The following is a 20,445-nucleotide window of genomic DNA, read 5'->3' as shown; positions in this document are numbered from 1 at the left end:
TGACCATTCAGGGATGTCCTGTAGCTCCTCAGCCAAAAAAAGGGGAGACTGAGGATGGCCAGGTGAGCTGCCTTCGAGCGCCCAAATTTATTCTGCAGAGTGGTGCAGTCCCTGGCCTTACCCAGAGTTCTTTCACCCGCTGCGGGGGAGGCGGGCCCTAGGGGCTGGGCAGATACTTGTCCTTCGCAGGCCAGAAAGTGAGGCTGTCACCAAATACTACCCCAAAGCAGCGGAAGAGAAGGCGCAGGCAGCCCGGGAGCGCGGGCCCGGCGCGCAGATAAATCACGAACTCCAACTCCACTGACAGTTCAGATTGCTTCCCAGTGCCAAAGGCCGGCCAAGTTCCCAGAAAGAAATCCGATCTCCGAGGCGGCGGCGGTGCAGAGTGAAGCTCACCCAAAGGAGGAGGGAGGATGCCACCCGCAGACGGGGCCTCTGTCGCGGCGGGCACCCGGACGCTGATAGTCTCACCTGCCACCAGCGGGCCCTGAGGTGCAAGTAACCCAAGACTGCAGAGCGCCGGAAAGGCTAAGCAGGACCCTTTCCTACCCAGTCCTCTCGCATCGCTCCCCTGCGCCTTCTCTCCCCACCCCAGAGGCTAGCAGGTGTCCGTGGAGCAGAGGCCGCCCTGGCCACTCAGGTCCCAGGTATCCACCGAGGGGCCTCGGGGGACTGCAAGCGCCGCGGTGGGGGCGGGGAGGCTCAGCGGTCAAATCCCGGCCCGCAACCTGCAGGTCCCTTCCCGCCGCAGCCGGGCCCGCAGCCGGCACCCGTACTGATTGGCTCTCGCCGCCCGCCTCCCGCCAATCCGGGCCAATCCGGGCAGCGAAAACTGGAGCAGCCGTAGGAGTGGGCGAGGCCTAGGGAAAGTCGCGCTCCCTCAGGGTTCCGCCGGCTCCGGCCGCCCCAGCCCAGCCCGCGCCCTCGGTGCCGCCTCCGGGCCGCGTTTTTGCGGCCGCTCCGGGCCAGGCCGCCCAGGCACCCCGCGCCCCGCCACCTCCCGCCGTCCACCCGGTCCCCACACGCCTCGCCGAGGCAGGATGTTCTCGTCCAAGTCCAACTCCGTGTCGCCGTCGCCGTCCCTGGAGCAGGCCGACTCGGACGCGCTGGACATCAGCACTAAAGTGCAGCTCTATGGGGTGCTGTGGAAGCGGCCCTTCGGGAGGCCGTCGGCCAAGTGGTCTCGGCGGTGAGTGCCCCCGACCCCTGCAACACAGCGGGGACATCCCGGACCTCATCCTGGTCCTGCCTGTCTTCCTCTGTGACCTTGGCCTCACCCTTTTCACACTACGCTGACTCCGTGCAAAATGTGGCTCGGGGGGCCGGGGAGATAGCTCAGTAGAATAACGCCTGCCTAGCAAGCGAAGGGTCCTGAGTTCAATGCCCAGTAACGGAGGGGGGGAAGCATAAACAAAAAAAGATGTGGCTCAGCCTGGGTGAAGCGAGCTGGGGGAACCGTGGGTGCAGATGGGAGGGGATGAGTGGCAGGAACCGAGTTTGCATGTGGGCCGACAAGATCGCTGCTGCAGGGGGTCAAAAGGGTCTCAGCCTGCCCATCTCCGTCCAAAATACGCTCTTGGGACCCACCGTTAATTCCATCCTGTTCACCGGGTCTCAAGGAGCCCTTAGAGGCAGGCACCTCTGTCTTCCAGGGCCGGTCTGAGAGGTGACTTTCCAGGTTTCAGTAGGCACTTTCCACTTCCCCGGGGGCCTGACAGGTTGGGGAAGGGGAACTCACAGGCTTCAGGTACTGTGGGCCTCTTCTGGATGGCTTTTGCACCCAGACCTATTTCTGAGACTGTATTTGTGTGGCCTAGAAAATTCAGACCCTGTCCCATCCCCTTTCCAGAAGAGGGACCTTTCTAGGATGCTAGAAGCACATTCAGATGCCCCTTCCTCATGCCTGAGCAGAGGGGCCTCAGAGGTCGGCACCACAGGTCACCTGCATAGAGCAGCGCTTAATGCTGATGTTCACTTCTGATGAATAATTTACTATTTCTGTAAGACCACAGAACAAATGGAGCGCTGGCTGGCATTCCACGTTTTACGTAGCTGGTTCCGTGGGTTTTTACTACGTCTGACAGATTTCTCTCTGGAGTTTAATGGGATATAGGCTGTCTTTCCTCCAAAGTTAAGTTGATGCCCAAGGCTTTAAATGGGAGCTTTTAAATGGGGGCATGGAATTATGTGAGGGCCTCCCAGGGCTGTGCTGTCTGAGCTGCAGCCCCTGAAGGCCAAGAGCAGTCTGCCAGGCATCTGAGTGGGGGTGGGAAGGCTGCTTGTGGCTTTGGGTTCCATTAGCAGAATTGGTGTCCCTGCCCGCTTTGCCTGGCTGCCAGGGGCCGTCTCCTCCCTGCAGTCTGACTGTGGTCCCAGGCACTCCTTTGCGTCCCACTCTCTGAGACTTTTCTTGCCAGGTGTTTCTGCCTAATTACACCCCAGGGTGTGTCCTGTGGTCAGCAGGTGCAATGAGGACCTGGCTGCTTCACCCACAGTTGCTTTAGGGGCTGAGAAGTAGCCCCATCTTGCTTCCCAGTTTCTCTTTTGTGGAGCAGACTCTCTGGTGCTCAGCTAATTAATGGTCGGGGACATTGTGGCGCAGGCCCACCACTGCAGAGCCTTGCCATTAGGGCGGTCGATGCCCTGGTGGGGCCATGGAGGAGAGGAGGGCCTAGAAAAGCTCTGTGCTGCATAAATAATGAGTGGGCAGCTGAAATCAGCTGCAGCTGGCTGGGTTCTATAAAGCTGCTTCCTGTCAGGGTCTATCTTAGGATGTGGGCCTCCCGCCCCTGCGGCTGAAGCAGGCCTGAGCTAAATCCTCAGCTTATTTTCCCATTGGGCAACAGAAAGGGAAGGGAATCAGAAGCATTAGTTAGCCAGAGAAGAGAATCTGGGAGAGATGTCTAGAGGGTGAGATTGATGCCTCTGTCTTCCCTTCTGTCCCAGAGCAGTGGGGACACCGGGGCCAAGACCTGGCCACTGAGACAGCAGGGAACAGAGTGGGGAGTCTCCACCTGTTCCAGGACCTGCGCCAGGGTGGGCTGCTTATGTAACCCGGCTCTGTCCCAGGCTTCAGACTTTGTCCCACTCTTGCCATGCTCCTCTCTCCATACCTTCTACGGACAGAGGTCTTGGCGCAGGGGCCCAGCCAATTCTTTCCTGTGACGAGAACAGCTACACTCCTTGTCCCCACTTTGCTGCTGGGGCCAGGGACTAAGCTCTCCCTTTGCCAGCCTCTGGCTCCTGGTGTCCACCTGGTTCTATGGAGGCTCCGTGGAGACAGTGCCCACAGGTCTCAGCAGTGACTACACAGATGTGGAGAGGTTTTCTGTACAGATGGTGGTCACCACACCAAAATGACTTGATTTTTTTTTCCCCCACATAGATTTGGGCTCAGGATTTTGTGTTTGTCTTTGCCTTGGAGCCCTGCTTTCCAGAGGTGACACTAAACCACCAGGCTTGGCAAAAGGCTGAGGAGAAGAGCCTAGCGGGTCAGCTGTGCAGCACCAGGCTGAGCGCCACCCTGTGACATTGCTTCACCTCACACTCTGGCATTGCCTACAGCCGGCTGTGTAAGCTGTCCCAAGAGCACAGCTGTAGCACCTGTGCTGTGACAGCTGACTGCACCACTCTGCCTTTAATAATCAATCTAGGGCCAGCCAGATAGCTCAGCAGACTAAAACACCTGCTTAGGGCAGATGCAGGGACTGGGGCTCAATCCCTGTCGTGCTGTGCTGCCCTGCCCCTGGGGCACACTGAGGCCCAATTGAGACTGGGCGTAGTGGCATGTACCTGTAATCCTAGTGCTTGGGAGGCTAAAAACAGGAGGATCACTACAAGTCCGATCTGTGTAGTGAGACCCTGCACACCCTGTAGTAAATTTAAAAAAAAAGAATCAACCTGTGTTCTATAAACTTCTGTCAGTAGGGTGTTGTGGGTGGGGACATGGCCAAGTGTCAGTGGAGGATCCTGTGATTGGGTGTGACAGCACAAGAAAGGGGGTTGGGGATGGTATCTCTGGACCTAGAAAACAAAGAGTGACCGATTTTACTTAGTACTAAAGGTTTCATGTTTTTCTCCCTTGTTTTAGTTTTACTTTCTCCTTGTCTCAGAGCCATTGCCCCTCCCCCAGGCCCATGGACAGGACAACAGGGAGCAAGCAGAGGAAGGTGTCTTGCTGTCTCCCATCAACTGCTACCTCCCTGAGCTGATGACAGTGAGGTTAAATCTATCCTCGCTGAGGGGGCTGGCATGACCTCTGGGTCACAAGCCGTAAGATGAACTAACACTTGTCCATTCAGACTTTGCTAGGCTCTCCGGATGGCTTGCCTGGATCAGGTCTGCCAAAGTAAGAGTTAGTTGTGCAGACAGGTCTGTCTCCATACTTGCTGGCCTATTTGAAAACAAGTCTCACCATGTGGGAGCCAGACCTTGAGCTGGCAGGAGACTCGCCCTCCTTATGTCCAGGACAGGAAGAGAAGTTTCTTCTGAGAGCAGCTGTGAGTGTGGTGGCGAGAATCTAGGCTTCGAGGCAGGGGACTCTGGCCCAGGCTGGGGCAGGCTCATCTCTTTGCTGGCAGGGGGAGTCTTGTCCACAAAATGGGGGTGGGTTTGACTGTTTTTGTTTTGTCTTTTTGAGACAGGGTTTCACTATTTAGCTCAGGCTGGCCTTGAACTCACTTTGTAGCCCAGGCTGGCCTTGAACTTGCAGTGATCCTCCTGCCTCAGCCTCCTGAGAGCTAGGATTACGGACATGTGTCACCATTCCTGGCCTCAAGTTGTAGTTTTTAAACTGTGTCCCATAGGTGATTCTAGAAATGGGAGTCTGCCAGGAGGGCGGGAGAGCAGATGCTGAAGCTCCACCTGCTTCAGCCAGTGCAGCCCATCTACCCGTTTTGCATATTAAGTATGTCTTTAAAGAATTCTGGCTGGGAGCAGTGGCTTACATCAGAGGCGGGAGGACAGCTGGTCTAGGATACAGAGCTAATTCAAGGCCACTTAGACTAGTGAGATCCTGCCTCAAAAAAAAAAAAAAAAAAAAAGAAGAATTCTACTAAAATTTTGCCTGGATACCCTGCTGGTCTCTTCAGGGACTCACGTATGTCAGGGGTAGGATTGTGGCTGTCCTTCTGTCTCAGGCCCAACAGCAGACAGCCTGGGCTGGGATGAGCATCCCCCAGGCATACAGCTGGACAAGTGGAGGGGCTGCCCCCCATCTCCCTGCTGCTACCTCCCCAAGGATGCTTTGGTTAGCTGCCCTGCCCAGCTGCAGCTCCCACCCCCACGAGGGGCACCTTGGAGGGCAAAGTGCGGCTGGGCCTGTGCTGGCAGCTTATGCTGGGCAGAACTCAGAGCAGCTCACGGGGCACTGGACTCATCTTGCCCTCATGAGTGACTGGCCCCAGCACCAAATCCCACTGGAAGTCACATCCTGTCCCAGGTCCCTGCTCCTCCCAGGCTCCTCCAAGCCTGGGTTCCCTCCCTTAGGGATTGGGTCGCTGTCCCATGTTTGGGTTCAGTTGCTGCCTTAGTCTGAGCATACTTCCCCATGGCCACACACACACTCATGTCTCACACACACATGTCTCACACAGGTGTCGCAAGTCCAGCATACAATGCTGCAGGGAAGGGGTGGCCATGAGGAGGGTCAAAGAGCACTTAGAGCACAGAAGTGTGAGCACCTTCAAGCTGATCATCAGCTTGGTTTCCAAGCCACCTTCATTAAAGCCTCTGTGGGACCCAGATGCTTGCTTCTTCCTTGGTTCTCTCTTCTCTGCGCCCCCTTTACCCTTTCTCCCCTTGCCCACCAGGATTTCCCCCACTTTCACATTTTCCCTGCTGTGCTAGGCACAGCCCTCCCAGCTCCTCTTCCCAAATTGGGGGTTTTCATCTGCAAGCACTCGGGTTTCCCCAGGGCCAGTGCCCTGGCGCTGCCTTCCTTCCCTGGGACCTGCCCACTTCAGAAGGTACCTGTGGTCTATGTAGCATTTTTCTCAGCTCCATGTAGCTGTGGCTGGGCCCTAACTGCATTCGGATCACAAGGTTGTGTGTGGGGGGACTGAGCTTAACACCACCCTGGGTCCCCTCACTCATGGTAGATGGCTCCTATATCCACCCTTGTACCCAAGGAGGGTCCTTAGTGCCATTGCAGTTAGCTGCCCATTCCTGGCCGATCATCCAACAAGCCTGATGACTTTCTGCCTCTGAGTAACTCGCATTTGGTCCTGTGCCTGGCCATGGACTCCTCCCCATGTTGAAAACTACAGCTCGATCTTGCAAGGACTAGAGCTCCCCATCTGCAGGAGGAAACCCGCCAGCTCCCGGCCTGCTCCCCTTTCTCACCCTAACTCCTCCTCCTCTGTGTGACACAGTGACCATCTGCATGCTCTTATCTTCATGTAAGAGTCAACTTTTCTTTTGTTTGCACTTACTAGGGATCAAACATAGGGCACCATAGCACTGAACTGCACACAAACACACTACACATGTGCACGCTTGCGCACGCACACACACACACGCGCGCGCGTGCACACACACACACACACACACACACACTGCCCTTTTTAAATTCTGAACCTAACACAGGCTGGACTCCAACTTGCAGTCCTCCTCCCTGAGCTCTCTGGATGCTGGGATTGCAGGCACCACCACCCCGACTTTAACCAAACTTATTTTGGTGACCTTGAACACAGTATTCTCTGCATAATCCCTTTTCTCTAGTCTAGAACACACCTTTTGGCCTTCTACTTACAAATTTCTAAGCTACTCCTGTTTCTTTTTCAAAGTCCTGCTTGGTTGTTCCTTCCTCTCTGAGAACTTCCCTCTGTGGACCCCTCAACCATTCACTGCCCCCACTCTGCACTGTGTGTGTGTGTGTGTGGCTTCTTTGAGACAGGGTCTCACTGTGCAGCTCAGGCTGGCCTTGAGCTCACTTTGTAGCCCAGGCTGGTCTCAAACTCTCAACAACCCTCCTGCCTCTGCCTCCCGAGTGCTGGGATTGCTCTCGGTCTGTACTCTGGCTGCGCTTCCTGTGTACTTCCTATGTTGTGGTATGTTCTGATGCTTTCTGACGTGGCCATGTGCAGTGCAGCCTGCAGTATCCCTTGCTGCCTTTACATTTTGTCCTCTATCCCAGTGCCCAGCACCCAGTACCGTGTGATCTGGAGCTTGTTGTCTAACTTCTCTGGGCTCTGGTTTCCCTGCCTGCCTCCTGTAAGTGGTGAATGAATTAGCGCACACAATGCTGGTTCTAGCAGAGTGCCTGATCCAAAGATGGACTTGGTAAACATCAGCTATTTTTATAAGTATTGATTTCTACATTTTCTCTCTTGCATTCAACCCTGAGCTCCAGGAAGGCCCTGAACTGTCCAGCCCTTGGAGCAGCATGGTACCTGCCTATATCAGGCAGCTCTTTAATGCACTCTGGCCTGTACTGACCAGGGGCTTGGGGTCCCCTTGCGGAGATCGAAGCAAGAGAGACCAACAGCTACCGCTTGTGAGTGATGAGGAGGCCTGCGCAGCGCAGAGCGTGAGCAGCTGAGACTTGGGGCTGCATCAGCAGAGACAGCTGAGTTCCAAGTGTGCCACTTGCTTAATCTCTCTGGGCCTCAGTTTCCCCACCATTGAAGTAGAAAAAAATGACACCTCTATCTCTTAGATTTGTTGTGAGAAATTTAAATGAGGCAATGCCAGCGACACACTTAGCAAATCGACTGTCTTGCCACCTTCTCTAAATAGTCTTTAATTTAAAGGTGAAAATACTGTTCTGTGATACCAGACAGGAGGCTGCCAGGACGGGTACAGACCCTGTGCAGCATATACCCTGGGCTTTCACACAAGCACAGGCAGAAAAGAAAGGGGCCAAAGGCTAGGACCCAACACAGGGCTTCTTCCAGGTTGGTGTTGGCCTTGGGAGCAGGGGCTTCAGACAGGGAAGGGGAAGCGTCCTTGGGCTGTAGCTGCCAAGCACTCCCGTCGGGGGAGCTCTATGTCCCGCAGGTAGGAAAGAGGCCAGGGGAGGCTGCGGTGGATTGTGACTCTGAGTCCCGAGTAATAGCTGCCTTAATAAAGGAAACACGACCTCTCTGCCAGGACATTCTAAGTCTGGGCTCACTCCTGACCCCAACATGAGGAATGAAAGGATTCCACCATCAGCATGGTCCATGGGTTAAAAAGCAAAGTGCTCTTAGCGGAGCCACACTGCCTGAGGGGGACTGGATCAGGGATGACTCCCAGGCCTTGCGCAGCCAGCCTAACCCTGGGGGGCCCACAGGAGGTTGCCCCAGGGTGTCTGAGAGGTCAGAGCTGGGCCCCACCAGCTAAGAAGAAGCTGAGGCTCCGCACAGAGCAGCGGCCTCCATGGGGCAGATTTGGAAGCTGGTCAGACCCCACCCCAGCACCTTCAGAGTGTGCTTGGGGAAAACCTCTGAAGTCTGCCTGCTCCACTCCCTTTGTCCCCACCTTCATCGAGCTGACCACAGATGGAGCCAGGCTACAGTGTGGCACAGGTGACAAGTGTGCCCTTCACCATCCCTGCAGCCATGGTGGCACTGGGACTGTGGCAGTCTGGCTGGTGGGGAGCACAGGCTGCCCTGGACGTCCGCCTCTGCCTGCTGCATTCTGGACTGCACTTCAGAAGGAGGGGCTGGGTGGGTGTGGTGGCACATGGCTACGGTCTCAGCACCTGGGGGTTGAGACAGGAGGATCTCCATGAGTTCAAGGCCAGCCTGGGCTACACAGACCCTAACTTTTTTTTTTTTTTTTTTTAAAAGAGGGTTGACATTTGGGGCCACATTCTGTGAGCTCAGCACACCTCCACCCACCAGAGCCCTGGTCCTGTCTTGCCCCCTCACCACGTGTGGCAATGGCTCTGACAATCGGTTCTAAACTTGGCAGTCTTCCTCGGTGGGTGTAAGCCTGGTTCCTTCAGTTCCTCTCAAAGTCCTCCCGTGGCCATTTCCCTACCCAGAGAAAGAGTCAGCCTCTCCTAGGCAGCTGGGTGGCTTTTGGCAAGTTGCACCACCTTTCTGCCTCCTTTCTGTCTGCATAAATGCCGGAAGCACCCATCTCATAGGAGAAGTGGGATAAGTGCATTAATACAGAGAACTGCTTGGAGTAAGTGGTGGCTTGTGATAAGGACCACACAAGCGTAAGCCGTCGTTTTTGTTAGGGCAAGCTCAGTTTCTTTATTAGGCTCCCTCTGCCATAGTCCAGTATTTCAAAAGCTGTTGAAGGGAACGGGGGCAGCTCTGTGCGGCTGAGTTTCTGTTACTTGTCAACCCCAAACCTGACCCATCCCTCAGCAGGGTTCTGGTGAGGGGCACCTTCCTGATTCATAGGCAGCCAACTTCTCAGTGCAGTCTCACATGACAGTGAGGAGAAGGGGTTTGGAGGGCTAGAGGGAGAGGGAAGGAAAGGAAGGGAGGAAGATCTTGTTGTAAGGCCACAGTCCTGTTGGATTAGGGCCTTGCCTTTTTTTTTTTTTTTTTTTTTCAGAACTGGGGATTGAACTCAGACCCTTGCTCTTGCCAAGCAAGTGCTTACTCTACTGAGTCTTCTCCCCGGCCCCAGCCTTGCCTTTATTAACCCCGAGAACCATAATTATCTCCAACTTTGTGGTTAGGGCCTCAGCATATGAGTTTGGTGGTGATGGGGAACACTAATATTTTACAAGTAGTGGAAGAGGGTTGAGACAGCTCTGCACCACTGGTCTCACCTTTCATGTGGAAATATGTGGCAAACCATGCACCATTCAGCCCTGTTCCGGCCTCACAATAACCACATGAGGTAGGTGTTATCACACCTCCCCTATAGACAAAAAACAAGGCCCCAAGAGCCAAACCCCCAGACTGGAAAGTGGCCAAATGCATCATCTGGAGAACCAAAGTGGCCTGGAACCAGGGGCCCTCTCAGGACAGGAGAAGCGTGAAGGGTGTGGCAGTGGATGCCACATGCCCAGCCTACTGGCTGAGTACAGCAGAGCACAGAGGTCAGTGCTGGCTGGACTGGTCCTCCAGGCAGAGGAGGCTCAACCAGGTCTGCATCGCCCCCACCCCCACCCCCACCCCCATATGAGGCTTTGGGAAGGAGCTCATGGCTGGTATATCTTCAGTGGATATACTGGTGGTTCGCTGACTTAAGGAGAACTTGAGTTCCCTGAGCAATGTTTCTTTGTCTTTTTTTTTTTTTTTTTTTTCCTGTGGTACTGGGGATTGAACTCAGGACCTTGCACTTGCCAGGCAAGCACTTATTCTACTGAGCTATCTCCCCAGCCTACTGTGAGCAATTTTTCAAGCCCCTGCCAAGATGTTTCCAGCTAGTAGAGCTGGGAGCTGTTTGAGAGCAGCTTCTTGGGAAAGGGGCAAGGCAGTTCTCTAGTGTTTGGTTTCTGTAGTGTAAGTTCTCCGGCCTGGGCAGGACCAGGTCGTGAGTACCATGTCCCTGATCGCAGAGTGGGTGAGGTTCCCACTGCTGCTCTTCAGAGTCCACCCCGCAGGCTCCAATACCCCACTGCTCTGAATCTCCCTGATGCACACACACTTGCACACGTGAGCATGCAGATGCACAACAGCTCACTCTCTCCAGCACACCCTGCCTGTTTCCCAGCACCACACAGTGGCCCTGGAGGAAGAAGCTGGCCAGTCTCAAATCTCTGGAGACACTGGCTGTTCATTCCCCTAGTGGGTACTTGGTGTCTTATAGTCAGCCTCAGTCCTTCCTTCCAGAAGTGTCCCCAGGGTAGGCCAAGAGCTCATCTCCCCAATAGTCAGGAGGGGTCAAGGGCCCAGGGTCCCTAAGTTAGCCCTGAGTCCCAGGAGGCAGAAGGCTGTGCAGGCATCACTACCCTGTGGGGGTTGGGCTGGGCCCTTGGCCTCAGCTGCCTGCACCCAGTTCCATCTGGCTGCCAGCTCTCAAGATGACACTGAAGACCCACCTTGGGATCATGTACCTTTGTCATCCCTTCCCGCCATCCTGTTTGGGTGTTGTGCCCAGAGTGACAGTTCAGAGGGTAACCAGCCGGGGCCACACTGGTGCAAGGGCCAGGCTGCCTGCAGGAGAGGCCTTCTGAGGCCTTTGTGCAGACGTGGACTGCGAGCGGGTGTCCCCAGGGCCCCCACAGGCATGCTTGTTGTCAGGAGACCTCACCTTCCTCTCCTGGTTGCCATCCCTCCCACCATTCTCTAGGTTCTTCATCATCAAAGAGAGCTTCCTGCTTTACTACTCAGAGAGTGAAAAGAAGAGCTTTGAAACCAACAAATACTTCAATATACACCCCAAGGTGAGATAGTGCTTTCCCATGGCATGGCGGGCCAGGCCCATGGGGACACCAGGGGTTAGGGGAAGGAAGGGTGAGTCGCTCTGCTGCAGGCCAGCTGGGAGTATTGAGCATAGACCCTCATGGGGTACAAGACTCCCATCCACTCCAGGGCTGCACCATGGCCTCTGTTCTCCTGGAGTCTGTTCTGGCCTCTAGTGGCCTCAGGGTCTAGTCCAGTTGGGGCCCTTGGCTTTGTCGAGGGTCCCTGAGTGATCAGAGCTGACAGGGCGGGGGCTGCCTGCTCTGGTTCCTCCTCAGGGTGTCATCCCTTTGGGGGGCTGCCTGGTGGAGGCGAAGGAGGAGCCCAGCATGCCCTATGCCATGAAGATCTCGCACCAGGATTTCCATGTGAGTCAAGGCCCCTCAGCCAGGGCTTAGTGGGGCTCCCAGCTTCCTGCCTCCCTCCTCAGGACAACCCTATAGTACCTTGGTGGGGGATGTCAGTGCCCAGGTGACAGGAGAACAGGGTGGTCTGCTCTCCCTCGGCATGGCCGCCTCTCAGGCTTGCCCATGGCTCCTCTTCCTGGCAGGGCAATGTCCTGCTAGCTGCGGAGTCTGAGTTCGAGCAGACGCAGTGGCTGGAAATGCTGCAGGAGTCTGGGAAGGTGTAAGTGCTTGGCTGGAGGTAGGGCAGGTGGGAGGGAGGGCTGCATGTGGCCCTGAAGATGGAGCCAGTGGGGTGCCCGGAATGCTTGGGATTCTGGGGGGCACTGAGGGAGCGGGCCAGGATGAGTAGGGGGAAACAGATCAGATGTCAGGGCATTTCTGCCGTTCCTTGATGGAGCCAGGGAAGCCACTGTAGTCACAGGCAGCAGAGGTGGACATCAGAATGTTCAACTCTTGGGAGCAAATTCAGTGCCACTGGGTATGTTTGGCACCTCCTTGAAGCCTCTTCACCCCCAGGGAGGACCAGAGCCAGCGCTTTGTAAGCATATTCTAGATCACAGCAATCCTCAGGCGACACGGTGTGTTTGCGCGTAAATGCCTCTCCTAGGCCCCCAAAACAGCACCGTGTCACACCCTGTGCCTGTGCCTATGCTCAGGGTGCTGTGCAGTGGTGCAGATGCCACCCAGAATACAGTCTCTTTCCTGTTCTGAAAGCGCTCCTGGGCCAGCCCCAGTGGCCCACTTTGCAGCCCGGGCATCCTCCAGGCTCTGTAACTGATCGATGCTGGTTTTGTGCCCAGAGCCCCGGGTGCCTCCACCAGTGACAGCACATGCTGAGACTCTGGAGAGAGGGTGGACCACCCCACTGAATTCATGCCTCTGTTTCGTCCTCCTCTCTCCCCTATCCCACCTGCCCTCCCTCCCCAGGACCTGGAAGAATGCCCAGCTGGGAGAAGCTATGATCAAAAGCCTGGAGGCCCAGGGGCTGCAGTTGGCCAAGGAAAAGCAGGAGTACTTAGGTTGGCTGGAGGGGGTCTGAGGGCTCCTGAAGTAGCCCATGGGGGGCCTGGGAGGGGTGTCTCAGGGGGCTCGCCGGGCTCCTCTGAAGAGGCCTGGCAGGCTTCCTGGGGCCTTGACTGTCCTTTAGGCCAGTGCAGCTGGAGGCAGGTGGCCCTGGTGGCTAGGGGCCTGCGCTCTGAACTCAGCCTTGTCATTCGATCAGCTGCGCATGTCTTTAGGCAGCACAGCCACTCTAAACTCCGTTCTTCCTCCTTAACATGGAGATAAAAATAGTCTTCAGCTTTTAGAGGCAGAGTGGCAGTTGAGGGAAAAAGCTGTGGTACTTGTGTTGGGTTTGAAGTGAGAATTCGGAGACTGGAGCTGACCTTGTCATCCAGCAGGGGCCCTGGGTCCTGTACTGGGAAGAGAGATGGGCCTTGCTCGCTGCCTGGGGCCTTTCCTCTGTCTACACTGGAACAACCCCATGCAGCTTCCCTCTGCCACTCCACACACCCACTCCCTCACCCCAGACCCCTGCCCTCCCTGCCCGACGCCAGTGCTCGTGGGTCCAGGGCTGAGGACTAGGCTGGCTGTGGCGGTCCTTGGGGCTGCCAAGGCTCACAGATGAGGTTCTGTCATGGCCCCACAAACACACAAAGCAGGGGTGACAACCAGAAAGGAGGGAGGCAGCCTGGGCCATGGAGGTAGCTTCCCTCTCCAGCAGGGCTACTGAGCTCTTGCTGGAGTAACAAAGGCCACCTCAGACCTGAAGGAACCTTTTGTGTGTGTGTCCTTGCTTTGGCAGACAAACTGATGGAAGAGACCGAAGAACTGTGCCTACAGCGGGAGCAGAGAGAGGTAGGTGAGCAGGAAGATGTTGGGGCCTGCCCCGCCTCCACCCTGCCCACCACGGCCCACAGCATGTTTCCAGCTCCATGTCAGAGGGTGACACAGGGCTCTGGGCACCCACAGGTGCTCTGAGAGTCAGATGGGGTGGGGCAAGAGGCCGAGAGATGGCAGTGCTTGGCCCTGGCAGGAGTGGTAGGAAGTGTTTTTCTCTGTGCCAACTCAGAAGGGAAATAAAAAGGGCAGGGACACCATCTAAGGAAAAAGCCATCCAAGTGCTTCGCAAGCTGCTTGTCACTGATACTCACAGGAGACCGGAATGACCTCTGTGAACCAGAGCTGGGGGTTGGCCCCATTAGGGTGGTGGTGTTTGGTGATCTTGGGGTTCCTTTGTTCTCTGCTGACATCACGGTTCCTAAGCAGGCTCATGACTGGCTTGACGCAGCCTGTGGGACCAAGCGGACTCTTGCCTCATTGGTGCCACTAAAGTTCAGGTCATGTCAGATCTCAGGGCAGTGTGGGCCTCGCCTGAAGGGAGGGGTAGGGTAGGAGTTTGCAGTGTGAAATCTGGAGCTGCCAGCCTGTCTTTGAGTCTGATCTGCGTCTCTTCTAGCTGTGTGAACTCAGACAAGTCAGTTATCCTGTCTGAACATCAGTATTCTCACCTGGAAAAGGAGAGCAACGACAGAACCTGTCTTCTGGGGGACATTGGGAGGACAAAGGGAGATATTCCAGATCAAGTGCTCAGCGCACAGACATGCATAATGAGTGTCTGTGTTTATTAGCACATGTGGTTATTACCTTTGGCCCCTCCTGCACCTGACCTGTGAGACTCGAAGCTGTAGAGCGGCTTGTCCAGAGGACCCCACAGCACAGGGTCCTGATGGCGTCCGCTTCTCTGCCTTGTCACTTTGCCTCATCCCCTTGCTGGCAAGCCACAGAGCCAGGGCTCACAGTCAGGGCAGTTTCAGTGCCTGCTCTTGGGGTTCTACACCTTCCTGACCACCCCTCATGGGGCTCTGCAGTCAGGAAACACTGTGTGCCCCTCACACCCCAAACCTTCCTAAGGCTGCCAGCACCTGCCTGGGGTAGGGAATGAATCAGTAGTTTTAACCCAGTAGGACAATCCACTTTTATTTTTCTTCCAAAATTGTGTCGGTTATTCCGGCCCATTTATTCCAATTGGATTTCAAGTCATTTGTTGATTACAAAGAATAGAGAAGGATTGAGCCTATGTACCTGGAAGCCTGGATTTGAGGATTGTCTGCGCCCTGGGGGCTGGGCCTCCCTGTCAGCAGGCTCCCACCTGGGCCCCCGTTTAGAGTAAAGGCGATTCTGCCACACAGTCCTGGGTATTGAGTGTGACTATAGCGTATTAAAGACAGGTGATTTGAGAAGCTGGGATGGGATGAGGTGATGGACACAGCCACTACCAGGGAGAGACTTAGCCATCAGAGAGGCTAAATCTGGGGCACAGTCCGCTGGAGGAAAATTTAGACACACTATCTAGGTCTTTAGCCAGGAAATTAGGCCAGCAGAGACCTGCTACACACAGACCTTGCTTACTGCCAGCGCCCGTTGGAGGAGACCATCAGCTATGAACTCGCTTTTTGGGGTACAAAATGGAAGTAAATCTCGGGCCCAGCTGGCATCTGCAGTGCTGGGTGCTGTGCAGGCAGGAGAGACAGAACTGGGCCCAGGTGCACAGGCCCTGTCCACCACGTGCTCTAGATGAGCAGCTTTTCCTGGCCCCGGCCTCTGAGTCACTCCACCAAAGTTTCCTTTCTTGTTCATTGGTAGCATGGGTCTGCTTGTCCTCTGTCCCTTCACCATGTCCACCCCAGGCAGAGACTGCCAGGTGTGCTTGCAGGCACAGAGAGGCATCCAGTACCATGGTCCAGTGGTAAAGATTCTCCTGATATTTTGTGGGGTCTGTCGGGGCCTGACACCGGGAGGCTTGGAGTAGAGCTTCAGCTTTGTAGCTGACTGTGTGACCTCGGGCCTGTCCATTGAGTTCTCTGAGCTTCAGTGTCTGCAGCTGTGAGGTCTCACCCAAGCTGTGAGTGCTCCCACCTACAGCCTAGATGGAAAGTACGGAGGGTCCATGTGCCCTGCCCTTGTGAGCCTGCCTCAAGCCCTGGTGGGGTGGGGGTGCTGAGCAGAGGTACGGAGAGTGCCACTCTGGACCCAGCTGCTCTGGGCTAAAGGACCGTGCTTTTGCTGGTGTGCGAGTCTCCCTGGGTGTGTGTGGGGGGGGCTTGTCCCCCTCCCCTGTCCCCCACACACTGGAGGAGGGAGCTTGCCTTCCTTTACCTGTCTGGCCAGGGGGTGAGAGCCCATGCTCACGTGAGGGCTGGGGTGTGGGAAATCAGACAAGCCCGGGTGGCAGGGTGTAGCCATGTCACACTCCCGCTGGGAATATGGTATGAGTTAGAAAGAACCTCACACATTTCACGTGTGAAGCCCTTTGCCGACCCCTGGTCCTGATTCTGGGCCACTCACCGCTTCCACGGTTATTGAAGGTGTTTCCTTCATTGAGTTGAGGTTTGCCTTTTTTCTACCTTTGTGTACCTGCAGTTCATGTCAGGTCTGAGGATCAGTAGTATAACCAATGCAGCGCAGAAAGGCTTTCATGATGTCAGGTCTTAGCCAAAACGTGGACGCTAGTGGGGTTACTGCATTTGAACCGTCTTGGGCTACCGGAGCAGAATATTCCGCCCCTTTAGGGTCATAAGATGAACCTTCCCTTCTGATCAGCCTGTCTGGCTGTTCCTGAACATCAGCTTCTCTCAAGAGCCTTACAGCCTGACATGGTGTTGCACACCTGTAATCCTGGCACTCAAGAGGCTGAGGCAGAACGACCGTCATGACTGTGAGGCCAGCCTGGGTTACATGGTGAGATCCTGTCTCAAACAAACAAAACAAAACAAAAATCTTACAGGGGAAGTGAAAAGTACACAGGAAGTGAACCAGGAGGAAGGAGACACACACACCCTGCTCTCGTTTTCGCTTTCAGCAGAGTTGAGGGCAGAGTGGCGTTCCCACGTACGCTCCACTGCCCCCACCTGCTTGACTGCCTCTGTCCCACAGCACAGTTGCTACGGTCTGTGAGCCTGCCCTCCTTTCACTTTCACCCGAGGGCAGCGCTTGCGCTCTGGCTCCCTCTGGGTCTGTATTCTATGCATTTCTGCAGCTCTCTGATGGGCCCCCCACTGTAGTGTGCCGCATGGTTTCACTGCCCTAAAATCCTCCCTGCTGCAACAGTCACCTCTTGTTCCCCCAACCCTGGCAACCTTGCAGCTTTGTTCTGCCTCTGAGGTTTTCCCTGCTCCAGAATGTCCTATACTGTAGTTGGAATCATGTGCTGTGTAGCTTTTTTCATACTAGGTGGTTTGGGTTTTTGTTTGTTTGTTTGTTTTTGTTTTTGTGCAAGGTCTCACTACAGCTTGAACTTGTAGTGATCCTGTTTTCTGCCTCCCTAGTGCTGGGATTACAGGTGTGTAGGTGTGCGCTACCATGACCGGACTCAAGCACCGGGGGGGCGGGTTCAGTGTAGCATGCGGTGCCAGGAATCAAACCCTGGCCCCTGTGCTTGCCTAAGCAAGTGCTTAGTCCACTGAGCTATGTCGCCGGCCCTTATACTAGTTTCTTTTACTTAGTAATACTCATTTACATTCCCTTCATGTCATTTTGCACTTGGGAGCTCATCTTCAGCATCAGGTCATGCTCTGCTGTTGGGGCGTACCACCACATTCTCTTTATCCATTCTCCCTACTGAAGGACATCTTGGCCACTTCTAAGTTCTGGCAATTATATTTATGTATTTAATGTAGTTAGTACAGGGTCTACAGGGTCTCACTACAGAGATCGAACTCTAGTGATTCTCCTGTTTTCAGCCTCCCAAGCACTGGGATTAGAGGCACGGACCAGCACACCCAGTCTCAGTCGTGGTCTCAGCGTGCCCCAGGGGCGGGGCTGGCGTGGTGGGCTGGGGATCAAACCCCTGCTCCTGTGCTCTGCCTAAGCAAGTGCTTTCGTCTGCTGAGCTATCTGGCTGGCCCAGCTCTGGTAATTATAAAGCAAACAGCTGTAAACATCAGTAGATAGTTGTTTGTGTGCGTGTTTATTTCAGTTCATTTCAGTCAGTAACAAGGAGAACGATTCCTGGATGATATGGGAAAATAATGTTGGTTTTGTAAGAAGCCTGCAGACTTCTAAAGGAGCTCAGCCAGTTTGCATTCCCATCAGCAGTGAATGGGAGTCCCTGTTGCTCTGTTTCTGCTAGCATTTTGGTGTTGTTAATATTTTGGATTTTGGCTACTTGAGTAGATGGGTGATGGTGCCATGTTGCTTCACCTAAGGATATATGCTGTTGAAGGTTTTTTATATGCTTACGTGCCATTTGTAGACCTTTAGCTGGGTGTCTCTTGTGGTCTTTGGGCCATTTAAAAATCTGAATTGTTCCTTTTCTTATTTATTTATTTATTTATTTATTTATTTATTTTTGGTGGAACCGGGGATTGAACTCAAGGCTTGCCAGGGAAGCGCTTATTCTACTGAGCCATCTTCCCGGCCCCTTATTGATTTTTAAGAGTTCTTAGGTTTCTGGCTTCTTGTCAGCAACATCTGCAAGTGTTTGCTTCCACCCTGTGGCTTGTCTCCTTGCCACCGACGGCCACTTTGGAGGGCACTTTGGCAGCTTCCTACAAAACTCAGGTGCCTTTCCCCTGTGACTCAGCAGTTCTGCTTCTTGGCATCGTCTTTTGAAGAGCAGAAGTTTAAAACTTTTAGTGAGATCCAGCTTATTAGTTATTTTATACTTCCAGCCTTTGGTGTTGAGTCTAAAATGCCATCGTCCAGGTCACCCAGATCTTCTGTTATGTTCTAGAAGTTTCACAGTTTTGTGTTGTATAGTTGGGTTTATGGCCCTTTTTGAGATTATTTTTTGAGAAAGGTGTAAGGTTTATGTCGGGGTTCATTTTTGTCTCCTTCCTTCCTTTCTTCCCCTCACATATAATTTAGGATCAGTTTGTCAGTAGCCATAAAATAATGTACTGGGATTTTTCACTGTTACTGGATTGAATATAAAGATCACACTTGGGGACTGGCCAGATAGCTCAACGGATTAAAGCACCTGCTTAGCCAGACGCAGCTGGGTTGGATCCCTGGCCTGCCTGTGGTGCTGGTCCTGCCCCCAGGGCGTGCTGAGGCAACCACTGAGACTGGGTGCGGTGGTGCACGCCTGTAATTCCAGTGCTTGGGAGGCTGAAAACAGGAAGATCACTATGAGTCTGATCTGTGTAGTGAGACCCTGTAGACCCTGTACTAACTACATTAAATAAATAAATTAATTAAATAAAGATTACACTTGGAAGGAATGCCATCTGGACGCTACCGAGTCTTCCTCCCTGTGAGTAGCTCTCCATTTTTTTATTTTACTTTTTTATGTATTTAGTATAGAGTCTACAAGGTCTCACTACACAGATCAGATTTACAGTGATTCTCCTATTTACAGCCTCCCGAGTTCTGGGATTACAGGCAAGTGCCAGCACACCCAGTCTCAATCGCTGTCTCAGCTTGCCCTGGGGGTGAGACCAGCACTGTAGGCCCAAGGATCGAACCCCCGGCCCCTGCGTCTGCCTAAGCAGGCGCTTTAATCCACTGAGCTATCTGACCATCTCTCTCTCCATTTATTTATTTATTTTGCTATTTCATTAGTTGTATAGCTTCTACATATAAATCTTGTACATTTTTTTAAAATTTAAATCTAAGTATTTAATACCTCAGGGGGTACTAATATAGACTGTATTGTTTTTATTTTATTTGCTAAAATGCATCTTCTTTTTTAAAAATCTTTTTATTTATGTATTTATGTATTTACATATTTGTTTATTTATTTGGTACAGAGTCTCACTACACAGCTCAGACTCGTAGTGATCTTCCTGTCTTAGCCTCCCCAGCACTGGGATTATAGGCATGCACCACCATGCCCGGTTTTGGTGGCCTGAACAGTACACCTGGGTCCTGGGGCCAGCATAGCATGTGGTACCAAGGATCGAACCCCTACCCCTGCACTTGCCTAAGCAGGCACTTAGTCAGCTGAGCTATCTCCGTGACCCTCATTTTCTATTTCTATGCTAACATTGACATCCTTGGTTAAACACATGTCCAGGACCAAATTCCTGACCTCCCCCGGCAAAGCTGATGGTTTTCTGGTGGTCCCTATCTCGGGAATGTACCCTACTCGTGGTTTATGCAGGTCAGAAAATGAGGACTCTGCTGTCACTCTCCCCTCGTCCACCTCATCCCACATCCTGCTGGTGTGGACCCCCAGATCTCGACTGCTGGGGCACCTCTCTGGCTCCTGCTGCCCTGCTTTGCCCAGCTCACCCTGCTGCTTGGTTTTGCCTGCACTGATTCTGTGACCTCCCCCTGGTCTCCTAGAACCACTCTTGGCTCCCTTCACCCTTTCCTCCACACTGCAGCCATTGTCACTGTTTACAAAGGTAATCAGATCACGTTTCCCACCGTCTCTTCCTTCTCCTCACTTGAAACCTTCATTGCTTCTGGCTCAGGAAGAAAGACCCCAGTCCTCAGTGTAGCCCAGGGCTGTACGTGGTCGAGCTCCTACCAGCCTTTCCAGCCTCGTTCCCATCCAGTTCCCTTTTACTCTGAGCTCTGCCATGTAAGCCTGTCTTGGTCCTGTCAAGGCACCATGTTTCCGCAGGGCCTTTGCACACACTGTTCTTACTGTCTGGAATCTTCCTTTGTTCTTCTGTTTGTCCCCTTCTGTCTGTCAGCTCAGACATCACCAGTCTCCCCCAACCCTTCTACCTCCACATGCTACCTATTCCCAACCAGGACAGCTCTATGTAGAGCTGGGTCTGTGTGCTGTA

The 20,445-nt window shown here is 53.9% G+C and overlaps 1 protein-coding gene across 1 annotated transcript in view; it reads left to right on the top strand.

The window, feature by feature from the left end:
* The first annotated feature begins 825 nt into the window (after positions 1-825).
* The window catches only part of Plekhd1 (pleckstrin homology and coiled-coil domain containing D1), a 30,730-nt gene continuing 11,110 nt past the window's right edge, over positions 826-20,445 (top strand). Inside the window, exons 1-6 of the mRNA XM_004624755.2 lie at positions 826-1,189; positions 11,185-11,278; positions 11,576-11,665; positions 11,848-11,924; positions 12,632-12,723; positions 13,509-13,561. Coding sequence (XP_004624812.1) covers positions 1,041-1,189; positions 11,185-11,278; positions 11,576-11,665; positions 11,848-11,924; positions 12,632-12,723; positions 13,509-13,561 — 555 coding nt within the window. The 5' untranslated portion in view covers positions 826-1,040. The remainder of the gene's footprint in view (positions 1,190-11,184; positions 11,279-11,575; positions 11,666-11,847; positions 11,925-12,631; positions 12,724-13,508; positions 13,562-20,445) is intronic.

The sequence above is a fragment of the Octodon degus genome, unplaced genomic scaffold (genome assembly GCF_000260255.1).
Source record: "Octodon degus isolate 3935 unplaced genomic scaffold, OctDeg1.0 scaffold00007, whole genome shotgun sequence".
Classification (NCBI taxonomy): domain Eukaryota; kingdom Metazoa; phylum Chordata; class Mammalia; order Rodentia; family Octodontidae; genus Octodon; species Octodon degus.
Note: the sequence above shows the minus strand (reverse complement) of the source record. Positions and strands in the feature narration are given on the sequence as shown.